The 21,185-nt window shown below is 31.0% G+C and overlaps 4 protein-coding genes across 8 annotated transcripts; 2 read left to right on the top strand and 2 right to left on the bottom strand.

The window, feature by feature from the left end:
• Positions 1-917: 917 nt before the first annotated feature.
• On the top strand, positions 918-15,133 carry LOC107186639 (ribose-phosphate pyrophosphokinase 1). Of its 4 annotated transcripts, XM_015574547.1 has the most exons (8): positions 918-1,072; positions 1,376-1,504; positions 8,554-8,761; positions 9,697-9,880; positions 10,905-10,976; positions 13,340-13,563; positions 13,624-13,957; positions 14,055-15,133. In XM_015574547.1, the coding sequence occupies exons 1-8, from the start codon at positions 1,054-1,056 to the stop codon at positions 14,145-14,147; spliced, it is 1,263 nt and encodes a 420-aa protein (XP_015430033.1). In that variant the 5' UTR covers positions 918-1,053; the 3' UTR covers positions 14,148-15,133. The 4 variants fall into 4 exon arrangements, with proteins under 4 accessions (XP_015430033.1, XP_015430032.1, XP_015430031.1 ...); XM_015574546.1 differs by lacking the exon at positions 10,905-10,976; XM_015574545.1 differs by lacking the exons at positions 8,554-8,761; positions 9,697-9,880; positions 10,905-10,976; ... (1 more) ...; positions 13,624-13,957; positions 14,055-15,133 and adding an exon at positions 1,578-3,055.
• Positions 4,644-7,365, bottom strand: LOC107186640 (ubiquitin-conjugating enzyme E2-22 kDa). The gene is made up of 5 exons (XM_015574548.1): positions 7,105-7,365; positions 5,889-6,041; positions 5,450-5,532; positions 5,202-5,365; positions 4,644-5,141 (listed from the first exon to the last, which is right to left on the bottom strand). Exons 1-5 carry the CDS (start codon positions 7,165-7,167, stop codon positions 5,005-5,007), a joined length of 600 nt encoding a protein of 199 aa, XP_015430034.1. The 5' UTR covers positions 7,168-7,365; the 3' UTR covers positions 4,644-5,004.
• Positions 15,134-16,019: 886 nt separating the features above from the next.
• Positions 16,020-17,611, bottom strand: LOC107186572 (metallophosphoesterase domain-containing protein 1). Of its 2 annotated transcripts, XM_015574468.1 has the most exons (6): positions 17,590-17,611; positions 17,220-17,343; positions 16,903-17,047; positions 16,550-16,826; positions 16,233-16,459; positions 16,020-16,176 (listed from the first exon to the last, which is right to left on the bottom strand). In XM_015574468.1, exons 2-6 carry the CDS (start codon positions 17,340-17,342, stop codon positions 16,049-16,051), a joined length of 900 nt encoding a protein of 299 aa, XP_015429954.1. In that variant the 5' UTR covers position 17,343; positions 17,590-17,611; the 3' UTR covers positions 16,020-16,048. The 2 variants fall into 2 exon arrangements, with proteins under 2 accessions (XP_015429954.1, XP_015429953.1); XM_015574467.1 differs by lacking the exon at positions 17,590-17,611 and having other exon boundaries at positions 17,220-17,423.
• Positions 17,612-18,251: 640 nt separating this feature from the next.
• On the top strand, positions 18,252-20,566 carry LOC107186549 (probable medium-chain specific acyl-CoA dehydrogenase, mitochondrial). Its single transcript, XM_015574444.1, has 10 exons — positions 18,252-18,414; positions 18,632-18,710; positions 18,835-19,002; positions 19,090-19,190; positions 19,246-19,326; positions 19,405-19,535; positions 19,611-19,719; positions 19,804-19,944; positions 20,035-20,310; positions 20,394-20,566. Exons 1-10 carry the CDS (start codon positions 18,400-18,402, stop codon positions 20,544-20,546), a joined length of 1,254 nt encoding a protein of 417 aa, XP_015429930.1. The 5' UTR covers positions 18,252-18,399; the 3' UTR covers positions 20,547-20,566.
• Positions 20,567-21,185: the final 619 nt, after the last annotated feature.

Raw genomic sequence — 21,185 nt, 5'->3', positions numbered from 1 at the left:
GAAAAAATTTTCTTTTTGTACGTGACACTCACTTGGGGGGACCTTCAATTTCTTCAAATAAGCGTATGAAGCATGCTTCATTTATTTTTATATTCGATCGTATCGAATTAATACATACATTATGATGCTCTTTAATTTAGCTTTCTTATATGTGTATGGACTGTATTTCACAAAAATTACAAAGAAGGAAAATTTATTTTGTTGAGTAAAAAACTTATTTTGTTGAGAAAGAGGAACAGAAATATACAGAAATATTTTTTAAAAACATTTTTTCAACCAGATGTAATACATGTGCATATATACATATACGTATATATATATATATGTATATGTATGATCAATTTGTAATTAGTTAACGTCACTTTACACACGTGTCTGATAAATCTTGGTAGTAATGTTTGTCATGGCGATGGATGTGTGAATTAAATACCCTAAAAAACTATTATTTTACAATAGGTGTGACTGTGTAGTGTATAATATCGTTCCAGTTAGTGAAATCGAAAAAACTCATCACGCCATGGATATTTGTGTGTGACTGTTATTCGATGTATTTATAATTGTTTGTTATGCATTACAAAATATAGTATTTATAAGAAAATATTCCAATGTAAAATGAAACAGTATGTTCTGTTTAATCAATTGTAATAAAAAATACAATTTTAGACGCTATACAGATTTTTACAACTGCTAGAAGAATGATGAGAATGATCAGCTGGAAACGAGTGTGAAACAAATACATCAGGTTAAGAAATAAAAATTTATCGAAATAGATTAATATTGAAATCAATTAACAGTGTAAGTAGTATATTTATTTTATAATATATGAACACAAGACTTTTGAACGAAATATCCCATTACTTTCGTTTGGAAAAGGTCATGAGAAAATTCTGTTGTGTGTAAACATCTTTGTTGTTGTCACCCTAGTATCATTTTGATTGTAAAGAAAAAGCAATGTTAATGTATTTTTTCTATGAAAGAAATCAAGTTAAATAAAATCCAATATATTTTTTGTAAAATTTGTGCAAGACATATTTTATTTTACACTTTTATACAATGGAGGTTATGGACTACAGTAAGTGTTGATAATAAATGAAATAGTTATTTATTACACGTAGTATTTATAACACAATGTCATGATTGTATAATTCCTAGGCACATGTACGTACATAAATAAATACATATATAAACTATTAAAATACCTTTGTATTCATTTCTGTTACAAAGGATTTTGTTTTTTAAGTTGCTTTCTGTAATTTAAATTGTGACATAAAAGAAGTATTATATATATCTTAATTTTGTAACATCAGTGGTGAATTTAAAATACTAATTTAATATAGTTGTATCGATTTGTACTAATTTTAATTGAATATTGTAGGTGAAGAAACACCACAAATGGAAGGTGCGGAAGAAGATCGTTCTGAAGAATCTGATAATAATGATATAGCTGATAACAATGATAATGCTGATAATAATGTGGAAACTGAAGTCCAAGCAGACGAGATAAGTAAGTTCTTTTTTCAATCTAATATATAGAATATCTATTGTATGATATGTAATCTTATCTAATACTTCAGAAGATGATGAATCAAAAGCAAAGAAAGCAAAAGAAACTCTAGATGAGTCTGACGTTGATTCTGATCAATCTTGCCCTATATGTATGGATCTGTGGACTAGCTCGGGGGAACATCGTTTGTGTTGTTTACGTTGCGGTCATTTATTTGGATATAATTGTATCTTAAGGTGGTTACAAACCTCTTGTACCAGTGGAAATCGCCGTTGTCCCCAATGTAATAGGAAAGCTGCTGCGAAAGACATTAGAATGTTATATGCCAAGAAATTAACATCAATAGATACAGCTGAATTAGATAAGTTGAAAAAACAATTAAATAGTGTTACAGCTGAAAAAAATCATATAGAAATGGAGTTGTCAAAGTACGCTCTTCGGCAAAAGCTATTCGAGCAACAAGTATCTAGCATGCGGAATCGTATATCCGAATTAGAGAATCAACAGTCAGAAATCAGTGTACATTCCTGTCAGAATATTTCCAAGCATATGACTAAAAAATTCCATTTAGATCGATCTATAGAAATATGTAAAGATGGTGGTTGCCGTGTATTGGACTACAATCCATGGTACGGATTCCTGGTTGTCTCCCAAAAATCAACGAGTTCGTTATTTTCGGGTTACGGTATTAAGAAAATTGATTCGGATAAATTTCAACCGCGTCAGTTTATTTTCCTACATTCTCAAGCCATAAGAGATGTTACGTTTAATTCAAGCCAGCAGTCAATATTGCTTAGCGTTGGATTTGATAAGTGTGCAAAACTGATGGATATTCAAAATCATATCATTATGCATACTTATCAAACGGATTTTCCATTGTGGAGTTGCTGTTGGTCAGGCGATAATCCGAACATATTTCTCGCGGGTGCACAGAATGGATCTATAACACAATTCGATATTAGGCATACCTCTGGACCTATAGAAACTCTAGACAGTCCAGGCGACAGATCACCAGTGGTTTCTTTAGCATCAGTACCACCCAATGCTGGTAGTGCGATTAGTCGAGGTGGATTTATAGCGTGTCGTTTAAGTACGTGTTACGCATATGAACAAAAGGAGTCAAAATACATACCCAAGCAAATATTCCTCGAAGGACCATTTGTGTCTGTATGTTATGATGAAAAAAACAATCATGCTTTAATATCTTCACGTCCAAATGCAAGGCAACCTCATGCTAGGCATGTGGTATGTACCATAGAAAAAGGTAATGAGGAATCAACCATTTGTAATGTAGTACACACATTTCATGCTGGTAATTCTCAGCAGTTATTGTCCCGACCATGTTATATAAATATTGAAAATGATACATTAATTGCTGCCCACCAAGAATCCACGAGCTGTATATCATTGTGGAGTATGTCTACTGGAAAACAAGTAAACAATCTCCCCGTGTCTGACCCCGTCGTGGATATGTGTACGATCGACGTTAATAGTCATTTATTTTTAGCAACGCTTTCTGCAAAAAAAGTTAGGATTTATAGTCACGGATAATTTTTTATAAATAAATAAAATAATAAAACCTAATGTAATACTTTGTGTAGACAGATCCATGTTCGAAGTGTCGTTCACATATACATCAAAGCTTGTGATTTAAGAGATCTGTAAAATGACTACAAAGATTAAATTCCTTGCTACATTCTCTCTTTCAGAATGTGAATGATATTTCGATGCGTGAAGTCACGTGATAAAAACAGTTATAGATAATTTAAAAAAATGAAAGTTTACTATAAGTCAAGCACAGTTCTTTTATTATTGACAATACAAAAGTTCTCTGCGCATGTAATTTAAGTTGGGAACTGGTAAAATTCAATTTGTATTTTACCATACTTTAATATACATATGTGCAGTGAATATATTGGCTGATTACTCTGACTAACATTTGAAAATGCGATAGTAATAAAAGAACTAAGAATACCTAAATAAGTGTCAATAATGTGATCGTTAATATTTCGAAGAATGTACTGAAACTAGGGTTTATATATATATATTTTTTTTTACTAGATAAACATTATTTATGTAGAAGAAATGAATTATATGTTGTAAGGGAATTTTTGTACAAGCATTTTTTATGCTAGTACTGAAAAAGGCATTTATTAATATTTTTGAAATATTAAATTACATTTAGACTGTTCAAAGATACTGCATCTAATTATTTTCACAAATTAATCCACACATAACTAAGAATTTAAAATTCGTCATTCTAAGTGAAATCTGAATAGAATTTGTAATCTCTAAGACAGCCTGCATGTAGATTATTTAAAGATGTAAAAGAAAAATGTAAAATGTCTCTTTAACACTGCCGGAGATACGATACTGTTTAATTATATTTGAAGACTCTATCTAACATCTATGAGATAATATGCATGTTGCTGTACAAATAGTATTTTGAACAAGTTCGAAATGTATTCTACATGTGCTACTATTTTCTTATTTAGTTTATGGGTAATTAGTGCTCCTCCTTAAATTATTTATAAATCAGCAATCATTTACGAACCATACAATTTTATACATACTATTACATATATATTATATAAAACTGTATTCTCTGAAATTTTTAAACTGGAAGTTCAGCATTATTTGCAATACAGTATGTTCTCTAATATCCTCTTGTAACTGTGTAAATTATAACTAGTTGAAAGTCAAATATTATGACGCATAAGAGCAATTTTACTTTTTAAACATGGAATGTACATCTCCAGTTTCAAATACAGAATGCCATACGCATATTCTAATGTATACATAATTGACATAATAAACTATAGAGTGTTAAAACATAACCCATCACCGAAGATGTATAATAATTATTATTTTTATATTGGTATAATAGGGTGTAATGCGCGGATATTCATCTAGAAATACAAAAGAAGTACTAAATACTGCGCTATGCAAAAATTAATTGTCTTTACTATGGTCTGCAAAAATCAATGAAACAATTAATAAAACTTCGTAAAATAAAAGGAAAGGCCAATGAAGGATTTGAGAATATAATTATTTATACAAAGAGATTTAATGAATGCTCAACACGTAAATCTACCATTTTCCTTTAAAAGAAACTTGATAAATGCATTGCTTTCCCCTTGTAACAATAAAAAAAATTTCGTTGCTTAAATAACATCATTAAAATTTTAATAAACATAAGATGAAAATTCTTCTTAATGAGATTCTTTTCTGAAGTGTTGCTATCGATCTCGACTTAACATGGATTTTATTAATTACTGTTTCTTCATGCCTATTTTACAAGTTAAATAAATGACTATTATTTCAAGGATATTAAATCAATTTCCTGCAAATGTTTTTTACCATTGAAATATTGTCGTTACAAGTGCCGAATTTGATTATGAAACTGCTATGGTATCGATGCTTGGGTGTGGTATTACAGAAGTTTTGTAATGACAAAATGAGCAGTGCTTTTATATGACAGATTAACTATACAGTTATCACTAACTGAAGAGCTGCTCAGTGGCACGTTCCAAATCCCAATTATAAGATGATAAAGCAACTCTTGCATTGTGTTCCTCAATTCCCATATCTGTTAGTCGCCTTATTTTGTCATCTAAATCAGGCATCTTCGCTGGTCCTGAAATTAATCCTAGGTTCATACGAAAATATTTATTATTAAAAGATCTTGTACACTTACCACCTGCGTACACAAATGTCCAATGTTTGGCAGTTTGACGAAACATATCTTGATGTTCTTTATACTGTTTAGCCACTACTGCATCCTGTGGATCATCTGGTTCTGCTGCAGCTAATAAAGCTTGCAACGACAGCAATACTGTACGCAGAGTCATAGCAGCAGCCCTAGAAATTAAAATTTCATAGATTTTTCATACATTTCATAATATTTAAGCATTACATTATAGCTTAAAGAACGCAGTTGTATACCATTGATCCTTTAATATATCCAAACAAATAGCCCCTGTTACTGAAGATATATTAGGGTGCCATATTTTTGTTATAAATCGTACCTAAAGGAAAAATTAATGATTAATAAATTATAATATTTACATCATAAAAGATGCTTAAAACACTTAAATGATAACATATACTATATACCTAATAAATGAATAATAAAATGCAGATAAATAAAAATCAATTATAAGCGAAATTTCTCTAATTATTCCAATATCATAATATTCTAAAAACTTTATACTACTGAACATTGAAAGATAGACTCAGACACGTTACTACACTTTACAAAAGATAACTTAAAAAATGCATTATCATGAATTAGGTTATATTAATCCACCTTAATCTGAAGCAATGTAAAATTTATTCTCTATCATTAACATATATTCATCATATTGACTTACAAAGTGCTTACTTTAGGAGGATTGAAGGGATATGTCTCGGGAACTTTAATCTCGAGTACAAAATTACCTCCCTCATATGGTGTGTCTGGTGGACCAGCAATCTCACCTTTTAATTCTGTATAACTATCATTTACTAGTTCAACCTTTATTGCACATTTTGCAACCTGCAACCAAATTTACACGTATTACTAGTAGACAAAACTATATCCCTATAGACAATTCATTCTATTTAATTTGACTGAAGCTTTTTCATGAAACAAATAATCATACTACTGAATATATCAATGATTTGTACGAAGCTAAATTCGTTTTATAGTTATAAACAAGTGAATACTAAGAATGCAAGAAATTGGATGATTGTTTTATTATACATATTTTTTTCATATTAAGTATTCGGTTTGTCATTTAATATATTTACTTAAAGAATATTTGTTATAAATTATAACTTATGTGGAAAAATATTATATGTATGCATATCATACAATACTGTGATGACAAACACTAAAGAACTGTTCAAAATGTATATAGAATACAATCACTAACCTATTGACATCAATGATAAGAAAGTGATGTGATATTTCATATGTAAAATTTATAAAATTGTTATGATATACAGATTGTGATCTATTGATGCAACATGCCTATGTATAAACATGTGAAAACGTTTGAATCAAAACAGATGTGATTGTGCACACAAAATGGATCTTCTGGAACAACATGAGACCACACAAGTATGCCAGTGCTCTCAGAAATTAAAGACTCATGGTATGTACCACTTGAAATAAAGATTAGAAATAGGGGTGGGAGGAGTCAATGAACGATCAGACAAAACAACAGTCAACATTTGTACTTATATGCATGATTAAATTATCTTTTAATCCATTGAAGTGTCTCTGTTACATACAGGCAAACAATGCAGTCTTCTGAACTTAAAACATTGAATACAAAAGTTCGTTCAACGTAATACAACATACGCATCCACTCTGAGTCGAACAACAATTTTAAAATTAGATGACAGTCGAGAATACTATACAACAGGTGCCTACGCTTTGTTCGCGGTGATTTTATCAGCCAATGAATTGCGGCACATTTTTGTCACGCCACAGATGAAAGTTCATCGGAACAATATCATAAAATCGAATGATATCACTGAACGATTCAAATATTTTCATTTCGCAAAAGGCGAAGCAAACTTTCTGATATCGTGCAAAACTATTGTTCACTCACCTCCTCGCTTTTTATAACCTCTTTAAATTCGCGTTTGATTCTTTGTGCCGCGATGTTCGCCATAGCTCCCGTATCGGTGAGATGGTCAGCACACTGTCATCGTCATTCAAATAGATTAACGAAGTTCCTCGGGAGCGTCAACGTGCGCGAACCTTTCAGGTAATCGTACTCGAATTCGCTCTCTCTCTCTACTCGGAAAAACGATCGTTCTAACCCGTGTTCTATGTCGAAATCTCCGCTCACGGACACATCCGATTTATCATTCAATCACCGCCGGCGCCACATTGATAGGACAAGTTGACTGTCACCCGCTCGTGTTCACCCTTTTGAATTTCGTCTACGTTCACGTCGTTCTTCATTACGGCGCCAAACTGCGAATAACAAAGAACGATCGTTAGTCGAACTTTGTTTATTTGTAGTGTTTACGATTCAGAATACAACATAAATGTGTGTAAGAGAAGAAATCCACGTAAACGTTCTAAATACGCCTAAGAAAAGAACTGTGTATTATGGAAGGTAGTATTTTAAATTCTAACGTTTTCAAGATTCCTGAGAAATGTGATACTTACATTCAGAAATGTGACTTGAAAACCTGTAATATAAAATGTTACACCGTTATCAAAGTAGTAATTAGTAGATTGCCGATTTTACGTATCTGTAGTCTATCGGAATATACATATGTGTGTATGTATATTCGAACGAGTATTCCCATGCAAACGCTCAGAAAAATAGGGCATTTTTGGGTTTTTTTGAAAGGACAAATATTTAAATTGTCGATTTGAAACTTAGCACACTTACTTAAACATATTTTCTCATATTTATGACTTGTTTCATACAAAAAACGACAAACATCTTCATTTTGTCATTCCGCTTCTTCATGTAATATAAAACAAAGAAATCATAAATACTATTAATCTGCGCGGTCATATGTCAGATAGTAATTTCTTATTGAAAATTTCATCTTTGGAACGTCAAAGGAAAAAATCGAGTTATCAAAAGTACTATATAGCATTAACCTTATTTTAAAATACTATGATAATAATTCATAGAGTGTCATCATTTTATTTTTAACCGAACAAAATCCTTGATCGAGAAAGTTAGTTTCTGTGCAACTTTTATATTCAAAAATTTATTTATAGTCTATATTTTCATAAACATCCGCGATCTGGTTGTTAATAATTTCGGTAAATGCGCGACTAGGTATTACTGTAATCAGGGCAAGCGTAATCGATTACGTTCATAAAAACGTAAACAATTTTCCTTGCACAAGTGACAAGCTCATTGATTGTGTTACGTTATTTTGTCGACAACGAAGAAAAAATAAATGATAAGAAATAAATACGTTTACGCGGTTATGCCCGACATTTGATGGGCGGAGCGTACAAATACGTCACGTCCGGCTTCAAAGCGGTCTCTGATTGGATGGTCTCTCTCTGGTTTCTGTTTTAGTGATGCCTGTGTCCCAGCCAGTGCGTGCCAAGAGTTTGTTACGCGCAAACTTAGAAAATTCTCGCGGACGACTTTTGCAAAGCAGAATGCCAAACATCAAAGTCTTCAGTGGCACGTCGCATCCAGATTTGGCTCAGCGCATAGTCGACAGGCTCGGTATAGACATTGGAAAGGTTGTCACTAAGAAATTCAGCAACCTCGAAACATGGTAATGGTCGCGATCACCGCTATAACCACGTTATTGTCATTACCTTAAACTGAGTCTCCGACCACGTGTCACGCTATATTTCGTCCACGGTCCTCCTTTTCGCCACATTTTTCTTTCATAGCCAGAATACTTTTAGCGTCTTGGTGTTATTATTTTTATTTTACGCGTTAACTTATCAACCCTACCAGTGTACAAACAACCCCGTCGCGCAAAGCCGGTCTCCCCGTGTGCTGCTAAGCCGCGACGTTTAAGTTGAAGGTCACCTGGTATAATTATTAATACACCGTTCTAATGCATTCTAATATTAATGAATCATTATAAATGCCGATATGCAATGCTGATAATTTTATCTTTTTCCAACTGTAAAAAGAGTGTTTTATTACTATTCCATGGTTTGGTCTTTGTTTCTGCTATAGCAAAATATCCTTATCAAAAGTATATGTAAACACTATAAACATCCGACATTAATACAGAGATATATGGAGGGTAATTTGAAACTTGGGAACTAATAAATTGATCACATGAATTATTTGGTACATAAATCATAAACTTAAGTAGGTTGAAGTAGATTTATAGCATAAAGTGAATATGCAAAATCATGTGTATGAATTTCATAATCTATTTACATTTGTATATTTCTTAACTAATCAGATCTTTAATCAACCTTCACATTTCGTTCATATGATAATAACATTTATATTCTTTTTGTGTAACTGTATCAGAATTATATTTGTCAGTGTTACATTAGAGTTCCAATGCAATCTATAAAAATAGTTGAATAAAATTTCTTTAGAAGACAAGGTAACATTAAGTACTATTAATGATGAAATATCTCCTTTAGGTTACATTGATCAGAACACAGTATAGTAATACTTTATGTGCATTTGTTACTGCACATATTTAATTATGAACATTTTTATTTATAATCCTTGTAGCGTGGAGATAGGAGAATCCGTTCGTGGAGAAGATGTATACATTGTACAAAGTGGAAGTGGAGAAGTAAATGACAATTTGATGGAACTGTTGATTATGATCAATGCGTGCAAAATTGCATCTGCATCACGTGTAACAGCAGTAATTCCTTGTTTCCCATATGCAAGACAAGACAAAAAGGACAAGGTGAGATACATTTTTCATAATACATAGTCATATCCTTTGTTATCTGATGCAGCACAGTTATAAAAATATAACAGAATAATTCTTTAAAATTAATAAAATCACAATTATGTTAGTTGTGATCTTACAGTTCTGTCCCCATTAGATGGCATCTTTTAGCACATATACGTATGTACTTTCACTGTCATGTATAAAGTATTTGTTGAAAATCTGTGTCAAGGAATTTCTGTTACTTCAAATTGTATAAATTTTAATTACTCATTTCATCATCTGTACTTATATGAATCAATATCACACTTGGATCATATGTAATAGCATTTTATTATTATTATTATAATTCATTTAACTTTTGTGTGTAATATTTGTTTTTAGATCTAAAATACCTGTATCTACATGTAAATATATGTTCACACATTTGTGTATATATATATATATTGTTATTATTTAATATTTTTTGTTATTTAAAGAAATATAACTTCTCTAATAAATTTAATATTATTTGTGAGCAAATAGAATAAAAAAGTGCTTTGTGTAATAGTGTCTCTATACATCACTAAAGCTAAAAATCTGTGTGAATATAAAGAACTTATGTAACTAAACAACGTACAAGAAACTATGCTTCAGTGATTCTAATATGCTAGGTACATAATAGTCACCTTGTTGATGTATGCCATTAATTAACATAATTAAAATGCTTTGCATATGCAAGTAAAATGGCTATTTATGTAGAAAGAAGTAGTATAATTAAAATTTCTATAAATAATACGACATCTAAATCTCCCAGTTTAATTCTGTTATATACCCGTATTCTTTTTGTAATTAAGTGTCTATCATCAGCTTATCCCTTTAAATAACTATTTTTGACATAATAATCATATTCTGTACATACTGCAAACACGTTATATTATAGGTTACAATTTGATCAGAATGCTCATATTTTCTGTAATTAAAATGTGGCTATCTCTGGATAAAGACGAGTATCTTGTTCAAGAAAAAGTTAAATTTTTTTTATATTATATATTCACAGGGTGGTGATGGAGGTGACAACTCAAATTCTAAGAATCAAATTGTCATGAAGTCAAACGAGTGGAAATTCAGGGTAACTTGTAGCGGTCTTTTTATATACTCTATTTACTGTTTTATAGCTTTGCGACAGGACAGTGGAGCAATATCATTTTTGGAACGCAAAACACGATTTCTCATCATCATATGAAATATGCTTGCAACTTTCTTGCTTATTTCATTGGGATATACCAAGTGGTACAATTGTATTATAGACTATTCTTTGTGTCCTATGTCATACATATTATTTTTATAAATCGTAACTAACACACATTGATATGCGAATCAAATTATAAAGTAAATTATGTAATGGCAACATGCAGTTTGAAACATATATCGAAAACAATTTGAGCATTATATTTACACATGATGAGATACAGTTTAGCATGCACACAGAAAATGAAGGGTATTTATTGTTCCACAAGAATTAACTGTACATTTCATAAAGTTTAGAAGACAACTCTAAAATTTTACATGTGTTTCAAATTTGAAGGAAGAAAAAAGTTATCATTTTTTCAAACATTTCAGTCGTACACATATTTGCATGAATTAATCATTGAAAAGCATTAATTTCTATTCGTTCATACACGTGATATTATTGCAATGCTTCATTTTATATTCTATGTTTTATAAATAAACATAAGGTGTATGAAATTTCTTAAAATCTTGCAGCGCTCTTTGTTTTCCTTGAAGGAAGAATATTGATTTGTAGTATTAAACACCAAATTAATGAAACAGTAAACAACAAATACATTATAAGCTGAAGTATTGCGTTTGGTAATAATCTGGGGTTATCAGAAGTTCGATAAACCATGTGAACATTGCAAAACCAGTATTCATCGAGGGGGGGCTTTCCATGCATCCATACTGTAATATGTACATCATTGCATACATTGGATATGTTTTGTTCTATTAAATTTTTCCATTAAACACATTATTCTTGTAATTTATACAAAATATTATTAATTGTACGATGCAAAAATAAATCTAGCAAATGAAGATTTAATAGAGCATGCAATACCATCAAGGTACAATAATATTTTAAACATTTATTAGACATTTGTAACTAGAGTAATATAAAATCTGGCTTTAGGTAAATGATTTTCAAATAAGTCCCTAAGTATCTTGAAGGTTTTTAAATCAATTGTATTACACAACTATTAAAAATAATTCTCGTTAAAAGATTTATAATACATGCTTCTGAGTTTCTGAATAGTTGGGTATTTTCAGGATTTTGTGCCCGACCTCTCTACAGTGAGTATAAGAGCAATTAGATTGTCGAGTGAAACGTTTGTAACTATAACTCGATGAACAATTCGATTTGTAATATCACTTTTTTTAGTTTCTTACGGAATTTTCTTTGTAGGACTAACAAAACTTATAATTGTTGCTATACGGCACAATGGTATCCCCATGAATGAATGAATGAATGAAGTATTTGATCAAAGCATATTGATATCTGAATGAGAGGGCAAAATATTAATATAATAGCATTCTAAATACATTTTTAATAATTTATATACATATAACGGGGTACACACCTGTATGTTAAATGGGTACTAATTATGTTGCTAAAAATGTTATTGTCCGAATACACTAATAAAAAGAAATACGCCTATCTAATTAACGAAATAGTGCTTTAGCAAGAAACAACTGTGATTGTGTCGCCTTATTAATAGTATGTGATAATAATTAAATGACTTGTGAATAAAAATTTTTGTTGAAGTGTTAACATTAGGCAGCTTTTGTAAAGTTCATGCTCACAATAAACAAGTTTATTAAGATAACTTAATCATAATCATATCTCTGAGCACAATGCATTATTTATTATTATTCTGTAAACTTCATTTCGTTACGTGTTTTAACTTTTATGATTTATTGATGTGTTTGTTATGTATATTTGTCATAACTTCAAACTTACAAAACATCATTCTATTATTCCATATACCCTGAAATGATCTCACACAAAATTTAGGACTCAGAATGCACTGTGTTCCGTTTTGTATTTATAAGTTTGAACTCTGCTTTACTTATACTTTTTGTTGAGTCTAACTGGGGTGCATTTGCAACATATCATTTTTTTCTTTCTTTTTTTTTATGTACACACGTACAATAAATTTATTACAAGTATTTCAGAATATGGCCATTGTATTCATATTTTGTCCCCTCTAAAGAATTAATTCTTTCATTTTTCTTCTCTGACACGTCTTTCTCATAGACAGAGTACATATAGCGGGTCGTACCTTTATTTATTAATTTAACATTTTCGGCAACGCCACAAAAATTTCTTAACGGACAAATTTTTTTTTTCAAATTACAGGATATTTCCAGTTGCAAATGGACTTTGAGAGACTCGCTTAAATTCGCCGAATTAAAAAAATGCAACTATCTGTTTTTCAGAGTCGTGCACCTATTTCGGCAAAATTAGTAGCAAACATGCTGTCGGTAGCAGGAGCTGATCACATCATCACAATGGATTTGCATGCTAGTCAAATTCAAGGCTTTTTCGACATTCCAGTTGACAATTTGTTTGCCGAACCAGCTGTCTTGAAATGGATTAAGGAAAACATTATTGAATGGCGAAACAGCATTATTGTTTCACCAGATGCTGGCGGTGCTAAAAGGTAATATAAAAATTAACGATATTTTAAAGTATATATCAATGAACTTCCATATTTAATCAGGGTAACGTCTATCGCTGACCGCTTAAATGTCGAGTTTGCGCTTATACACAAAGAAAGAAAGAAGGCAAACGAAGTTGCTAGTATGGTATTAGTTGGAGATGTGAAGGACAGAGTTGCCATTCTAGTAGATGATATGGCTGACACATGTGGCACTATTTGCCATGCAGCGGAAAAACTCCTGGAAGCTGGTGCAACAAAAGTCTATGCAATTTTGACGCACGGCATCTTCAGTGGCCCGGCAATCAGCAGAATTAATAATGCATGCTTCGAGGCTGTTGTAGTAACGAATACCATTCCTCAAGATGGTCATATGAAGGATTGTCCGAAAATACAGGTGCACAAATGACGTTAACAAATTAAATGTGCATTCACTAGTAAAAATCATACTCGGTAGGATATAATTTATACCTTTTTTTTTTCTTTTCTTTCAGTGCATTGATGTATCAATGATGTTCGCTGAAGCTGTAAGGCGGACTCACAATGGTGAATCTGTATCGTACCTGTTTTCGAATGTACCGTATTAGATACAACTCTGTCTGGTATTGTACTCTATGGAACTGTGTAAGAAGAATTGTATTCTTTTTACACCTGTTTACTGTTATTCATAGCTCAGTTTAAACTAATTTGCCTACAGGAAAAATTTTCGAAATAAGCACTCGTATGCTATTTTTAAATTGAAAACCATATGTGCTCCTCTTTTTTTTTTTCTTGTTTTGATTTTTGATAGACGTGTAGGAAGTGAGACATTAGGTAGATAAAATGTATTGTCTATTTTGAACAGAAGTAAGTTGATAATTAATAGATACGAACAAGAATCCTCAGAATGAAATTGTTTAAAGATAATAAAATTTTTTGCTAGGCTGCTCATTAAAATGCAGAATATATTACTATTCCGTTTAGAGTATAGTTATTATGTCGTTTAATTTAGGATGGTATATTCACAACGTTAAATGTGAAGTATATCTGTTATCGCGGTATGAAATGACACTGCATTTATCCTGATTATCTAATTCAGGATAGAAAGTATTGCCATGGATGCATACAGCATTCGTGCAAAGCAACTACGCCATTAGAGGCATATCTGATTTTTACAGACATGTGCAGAAGGTTTGCAATATCGATGTAAAATTTTTCACACGGTAATTACAAAGTGTCGAGAAGACTCTAGCTTTTACAATTCTAATGTGATGTGAGTACCGTATTTTAATACATTGCGTCTACTACATCGTATTCAATAAGAAGATAATGTTGAAAAGGCATATTTTTTTCGACTATCTTTTTACGACCACAACTTTTACGAAAACAAAAATGCGCTATTTATACAAACGTATTTCTATTGCCGAAAATAATCTGTCCTCGTTTAATAGAGGAATCTGACTTTACAGTCATCTACTCAGCTTCGGACCAATATAATATGAAAATATAAGTCAATATACATACAGCATTGTTTATGTGCAAACTTTTCTTAATTCGATAAAAAAAAGAAATGCCACCTGTTAATCAATTGAGTGTTATAATAAATGTCTTTAAAAAATGGATTTCTAATTTTTTATTAATGTACTGGAAAAGTTATATACACGATTATTATGTTGTTATTAATATAAAGTTAATTTAATTGAATGCCATAATTACGATCTTTAAACATGTATGAGTATTTAGAAATATATTATTGTATTAGAAGTTATAATTTCGTATGAAACGTAATTGAAGCAAGTGTCCCCAAATACAATTATTTCATTAGTTAAATATCAAATTAATGGACTAGTTCGATTAACGCTATCAACTATAATATATCGTTCTGCGGTCTATATGTTGCACTATAATACTCATATTTCATTATATTTTATCGAATATAATAAATAATATAATAAGTGCGATTTATAATATAATTAAGAGCTTATGCATAAGTTTCCGACACAATGAGATTGTGTAACAATCTATCGCTTGTTTTATAGTATTATGTGCAACAACTTAATAAAATGTTATAAGAATCTTATAAAATTCATCGTATAAGATTCCTATAATTCCTTTGAACACGTATTGTTAAAATTGTTCTAAAACAACTTAAACTGAAATTCTATTTAAGTAAAAAAAAATATTCTATTTACATGTCACTTTACGTAAATAAGAATACTATGATGACAGTAATATTTTTATATTTGTAAAAAAAAAGTTGTACGACAAATCGAATTTCAATACTTTCTTCAATATCACAATGTAAATACTACTATCACAAAATTATAATTTATTGAATCCGCTTTGTAATATCCCTTTTTTTTTTTAATAAGATATCTAATTTAAAAAAGCAATTTGTAGAAAAAGCATAAAAATATACTGATGAATAAATTAAATTTTCTATTTTTTTTTTTAACATCATTCACGTAAGAAATGTCCTTATGAAGTTTATTACTACACTCGTTACTTTTTATGATTTACAAACACCAGATGGTAGTGTTATGTCAAAGACTACTGGTGGATTACTTGGCAAATAATTTAGATCACATGTTGATGCATTTATGTATATTATCTTCCCATCTGATGAAATACCATATCCTGTAAAAAAACAGTATTGTATAATTTATTTTGGAACAAAGAAAATTTTTATATACCTTCGTGTATGTGACCAAAGACATGATATTTCGGTTTAACTCGATTTTGTACTGTAGACAACAGTTCTACACATCCAGCTCGTACACCACTACAGCACAAGTCTCCATGTCCTACAGGAGGGGTGTGTGTTATAAGAATGTCTGTATCTGATGGTATCATTTCCCACTTTGAAAGGCAGGCTTCTCCACGGGGAACATTAAATGCCCATTTACAAAATTCTGGTTGCCTGAAAAACAAAATATTTTGGAAAAACACTAATATTGTTATAATTCAATACAATTTTATAAAAACAATATATGTACATATACATATTTACCATGGAGTGCCATATATTTTTATACCATGTATTGTAATTGCAGAATCTTCTAAATAAGTACAATTTGTCAAATAATTTTTAACATTAGTAGTCTGAATGGCTTCTGCCAATGTGTCCTTAGACATACCCAATGTGGGTATGTTATCCAAAATACTGGTCCCTGTGTGCTTCTGACGTTCTCCACTGTTGTGCATGGTGAACGGATGAGTGAACGTTGAATCAAAGCTAAGTTCATGATTACCAGCAATAACAATTTTATTTTTATGTGGCAAATTACCTAGAACAAAGGAACTTTTAACCTATATTAATAAAAGAAATACAAAGTAGATACATTTTCACAATAAATTACTCACCGATCCAATTATTGAACTCTATAACTTCTTGTAAACTACCACATTTTGTAAAGTCTCCTGCATGAATAAAGACATCTCCCATAGGTACATCAAATTTTATGAATGGGGTTAAGGAATGAGTGTCACTCATACAAACAACACGAAGCTAAAATATATAATTAAATAGGTAGTATCATAAATTTTCTTTCTTAATCTTCTATCTTTGTATTGTACCATCGTATCTATTTATGTTGCACCACATGAGCGAACATACCGATGATGTTAGGTTAGACATACATAGCAAGTTACAGCAATAAAAAGTGATTGTAAAATTTTACCTTATCATTTGGAGCTTCGGTCGTAGGAAGTTTAGCATTTATTGTAATAACTTTTTGCTCCTTTGACAATTCACACCAGGCTGCTGTAGGATTGTCTGTCAATGGATGAATCTCTATCTTCATGCTGAAAAGATTGTGACAGACAATTGTCAGTAGCAATTGTTATTGAATTAACAAGTTCGAATTGGCCAACATTATATTAAATTGATTATATGTGGTAGTTAATTTAACTTCATTTTACATTATTTCACATATAAAATGTAGTGACTTGTATCATCAATGGCAATTCTCAGTTATGTAGGTTCCATTCATTTACGTTCTTATTATAACTCGGCAATTGATTTTTGTTACATATGATATTGTTACATACTACGTAATTTACTGTTAAAACATTCGTGCATTCAGTTTTTCGAATTATTTTAAATTCTTAGGGTAGCATTCATATTTTTTAGTAAACTTAAATGCCGGATATATCATCAACATTTTCGCGCCTAATTTTGTAGATTAATAACAAGATTATATTTAAACAATTCTGGTTAAAATTTGTATTTAATAATGAATGCTAGAACTAGTACAAAGTAATATATAATTTTTCCTGTCGAATGTTGTCATTTTTGAAAACCCTTAAGGAATTTACATGTATGACCTATTTGTAATTGTCCAGAACAATTAATTGTTCGAGATGAGAAAAAAATGTAAATACAGCAAGTAGTTATGTACATTGTTTCCTATTTCTTGTGTTGTCAAGTACAGTTTAATTTCAATACATAAGAATAAATTTAACTCGTAGAAGTGTACCTAGAGATAACCAATCAGCATTTTATCTACGAGTTTTCTGTAAATAGATACGTGTGAAATAGTTATACTGCAAACATTTCAAGTACGTATGAATGTTCTTTTAGACTAAAGTGCATATGAATGATGAGTATAATTTGACAATGTTGATCGTACTTTGACCACCGAAGTTCTCATCTGCTTGAACTTTAGCATCTGTCCTACGTAAAGTGTTTTCGAGCAGTTCGAAACTGTCAGTGTTTTTGATTTTCAACGATAACAGATTAAGGAATCCTTGAATATAAGAAGTTTGTGAGTTGAACGAATACTCAAATATATCTGGGACACTGAAACATTCTTGTTAAAACTAATTTTGTTAGTACAGTAGAAATAAAGGAGTATTAAAATGCTTTCACGATCGGTAAGTAGTCAGTTGAAAGGTGTAAATATGTATAAAAAAATTTTTAAATGTGCGATCGAAATGGCATATGAAATATTAAATAATACTAATAATATTAAGCAATAATTAAGTATTTATTAATAATACATCATTTAATTAGCATTAGTATATTATTAAGAAAGTAATTACCTAATTATAAGATATTTTAAGAATATGTTGAGGATAACATATTTTGTAGGTACTAAAAGGAGTATCATGTCAAAAGTTGATGCAAGCATTCTCAACACAATCAGCACATGCTACAGGATATAATTTTGGTTAGTATAATAAGTATAATTCAATTATATTGTATTACAGTTTTATATATAATTTATTTTGTGGTTCATATTATTCTGCTTTTAACTATATCAAATACTTTCACATATTTTACTTGTGTCATAGAATTATCAGATACTCAAAGAGAGATGCAAGAACTAGCAAGGAAGTTTACAAGGGAAGAAATTATTCCAGTAGCTGCTGAATATGATAGAACTGGAAAATATCCTTGGGATATTGTTAAGAAAGCATGGAGCGTAGGACTTCTAAATAAGCAAATTCCTCAACACTGTGGTACGATTATTGACTTGTAATCGCAAAATTAATGTAAGAAATATGTGACTATAAAAGTTTTAGATTTATGAGATGTTTCTATTACAGGGGGCATGGAATTTGGTACTTTTGATGGATGTTTAGTTGCTGAAGAATTGGCTTATGGTTGTACAGGAATACAAACAGCACTAGAGGGATCTGGTTTAGGTGTAAGTTCTATTAAATAACACTTTTAAATATATTTTAAATACATTTTACTTGTAGCAAGCTCCAGTAATTATAGCTGGAACAAAAGAGCAACAAAAGAAATACCTTGGAAGACTTCTTGAGGAACCACTTGTAGCTGTAAGACAACTGAATAATAACTTCATTGTACATGTATTAACAATTCAGAATTTTATTTTCATACTATAACAATTATAGGCATACTGTGTTACTGAACCTAGTGCTGGATCAGATGTATCAGGTATCAAATTGAAGGCTGAAAAGAAAGGAAAGGAATGGGTCCTTAATGGAACGAAAATGTGGATAACAAATGGTGGTGTTGCTAACTGGTATAATTAATTTATTAATAAATTTCGGAAAAAGCTATTATGTATGTAATATATTAAAACGTAACAATTGTTTAGGTATTTCGTATTAGCAAGATCAAGTGCTGATCCACAAGCGCCACCTAATAAAGCCTTTACAGCTTTCATTGTTGAACGGGAAAGCAAGGGCTTAACACCCGGTCGCAAGGTAAGTCTTCATATGATCTAAGACATATTCAATTAAAGGTGATTTTATTTTTTATTATGAAACATTTTATTTTGGTATGTGAAGGAAATAAACATGGGCCAAAAAGCATCCGATACACGAATGATAACGTTCGAAGACGTCCGTGTTCCCGAAGAAAATGTTTTAGGCAAAGAGGGCGATGGTTTTAAAATTGCTATGAAAACCTTTGATAAGACTAGACCACCGGTACAATAAAAAAAGATGATTTTTACAACAAGTAATAACATCGAAGAGTTTGAATATTGTTTTTGTTCACTTCTTTTATTATTCTTACAGGTGGCAGCCGGCTCTGTTGGCTTAGCTCAAAGAGCACTAGATGAAGCTACAAAATATGCTTTGGAACGTAAAACCTTCAATAAACCAATCGCAGAACACCAAGCAGTAGCATTTCTTCTAGCGGATATGGCAATTGGCGTTGAAACGGCTAGGCTTGCGTGGATGAAAGCGGCTTGGGCATCCGATCAAGGTCTTCCAACAACAACAATACTTGCCAGCATTGCAAAATGCTATGGCGGTGACATAGCTAATAAATGTGCAACGGATGCTGTACAAGTACGTAATTAAGTAAAACAACATATATTTTTTTTTAATGTGTCGATTTTAATTTATTATTTTACGTTTGAAACGTTTTTCAGGTCTTTGGTGGCGCTGGTTTTAACACGGAATATCCGGTAGAGAAATTGATGCGAGATGCAAAGATATATCAAATCTACGAGGGTACTGCACAAATTCAAAGACTAATTATTTCGCGTCAAATCATTAATGAGACTAAACAAAGAAGTACATAAACGATCATATCCTTAATATGATTTACAAGTATTGAAATTTCATCTTAAATGCATTTTATATTTTTAAATGCTTTTCAAAATCTGTATATAAGGAAATACTAAACCTTATATGAACCTTAAAAACGACAATTATTGTAATAGAATTATACTATTGTTGTAACACACGTATACATATATATTTTTATAACAATTTATATATTCTCCTTTAAAAGTAAAAATTTTACGACTGGTTAATGCAGTGTTTACATCTTGCCATACTTCCGTCTACTATTTAAATCAATTACAGGAAAATGTTACTAAGCACGTAATATGATTGTTGAATGTTTCGTATTACGCGCTCTTCTATGCTAGATAGCGCTGCAAACGTTCTCCGAAAGCGTTAGTCAAGTGTATTGTACAATGAAAAGGGATTACATCGCATTATGTCCGTCAGGCCATAGTTTTTACATGGTTATATTTGGTGAAGTCGTGCGTGACGAGTTATGCAACATTCGGTGTAAAAGCGCCCCATAATAGGACGTCCAGATATTGTGACACCTGACCTACTTAGACAGTATCGTCGTATTTAAGACAGTGGTAAATTGACAGCATTTAAAACGCAAGAAACGCATTTGACAGCCTTTCAATTTGCAGATTCTA

Source organism: Dufourea novaeangliae, unplaced genomic scaffold (assembly GCF_001272555.1).
Source record: "Dufourea novaeangliae isolate 0120121106 unplaced genomic scaffold, ASM127255v1 scaffold65, whole genome shotgun sequence".
Lineage (NCBI taxonomy): Eukaryota > Metazoa > Arthropoda > Insecta > Hymenoptera > Halictidae > Dufourea > Dufourea novaeangliae.
Note: the sequence above shows the minus strand (reverse complement) of the source record. Positions and strands in the feature narration are given on the sequence as shown.

Excerpts from the sequence above, each read along its gene's own strand:
- LOC107186640 (XM_015574548.1), bottom strand. The coding sequence starts at position 7,167 with ATGGCGAACATCGCGGCACAAAGAATCAAACGCGAATTTAAAGAGGTT. Across the intron at positions 6,042-7,104 it reads AGGTTATAAAAAGCGAGGAG|GTTGCAAAATGTGCAATAAA; the intron begins GTGAGTGAACAA and ends ATTTGGTTGCAG. Across the intron at positions 5,533-5,888 it reads ATCCCTTCAATCCTCCTAAA|GTACGATTTATAACAAAAAT; the intron begins GTAAGCACTTTG and ends TTTTTCCTTTAG.
- LOC107186549 (XM_015574444.1), top strand. Across the intron at positions 19,191-19,245 it reads TAGAGGGATCTGGTTTAGGT|CAAGCTCCAGTAATTATAGC; the intron begins GTAAGTTCTATT and ends TTTTACTTGTAG. Across the intron at positions 19,536-19,610 it reads AATGGTGGTGTTGCTAACTG|GTATTTCGTATTAGCAAGAT; the intron begins GTATAATTAATT and ends ACAATTGTTTAG.
- LOC107186572 (XM_015574468.1), bottom strand. The coding sequence starts at position 17,342 with ATGAAGATAGAGATTCATCCATTGACAGACAATCCTACAGCAGCCTGG. Across the intron at positions 17,048-17,219 it reads CCGAAGCTCCAAATGATAAG|CTTCGTGTTGTTTGTATGAG; the intron begins GTAAAATTTTAC and ends TATATATTTTAG. Across the intron at positions 16,827-16,902 it reads AGAGTTCAATAATTGGATCG|GTAATTTGCCACATAAAAAT; the intron begins GTGAGTAATTTA and ends CCTTTGTTCTAG.
- LOC107186639 (XM_015574544.1), top strand. Across the intron at positions 1,505-1,574 it reads AGTCCAAGCAGACGAGATAA|AAGATGATGAATCAAAAGCA; the intron begins GTAAGTTCTTTT and ends CTAATACTTCAG.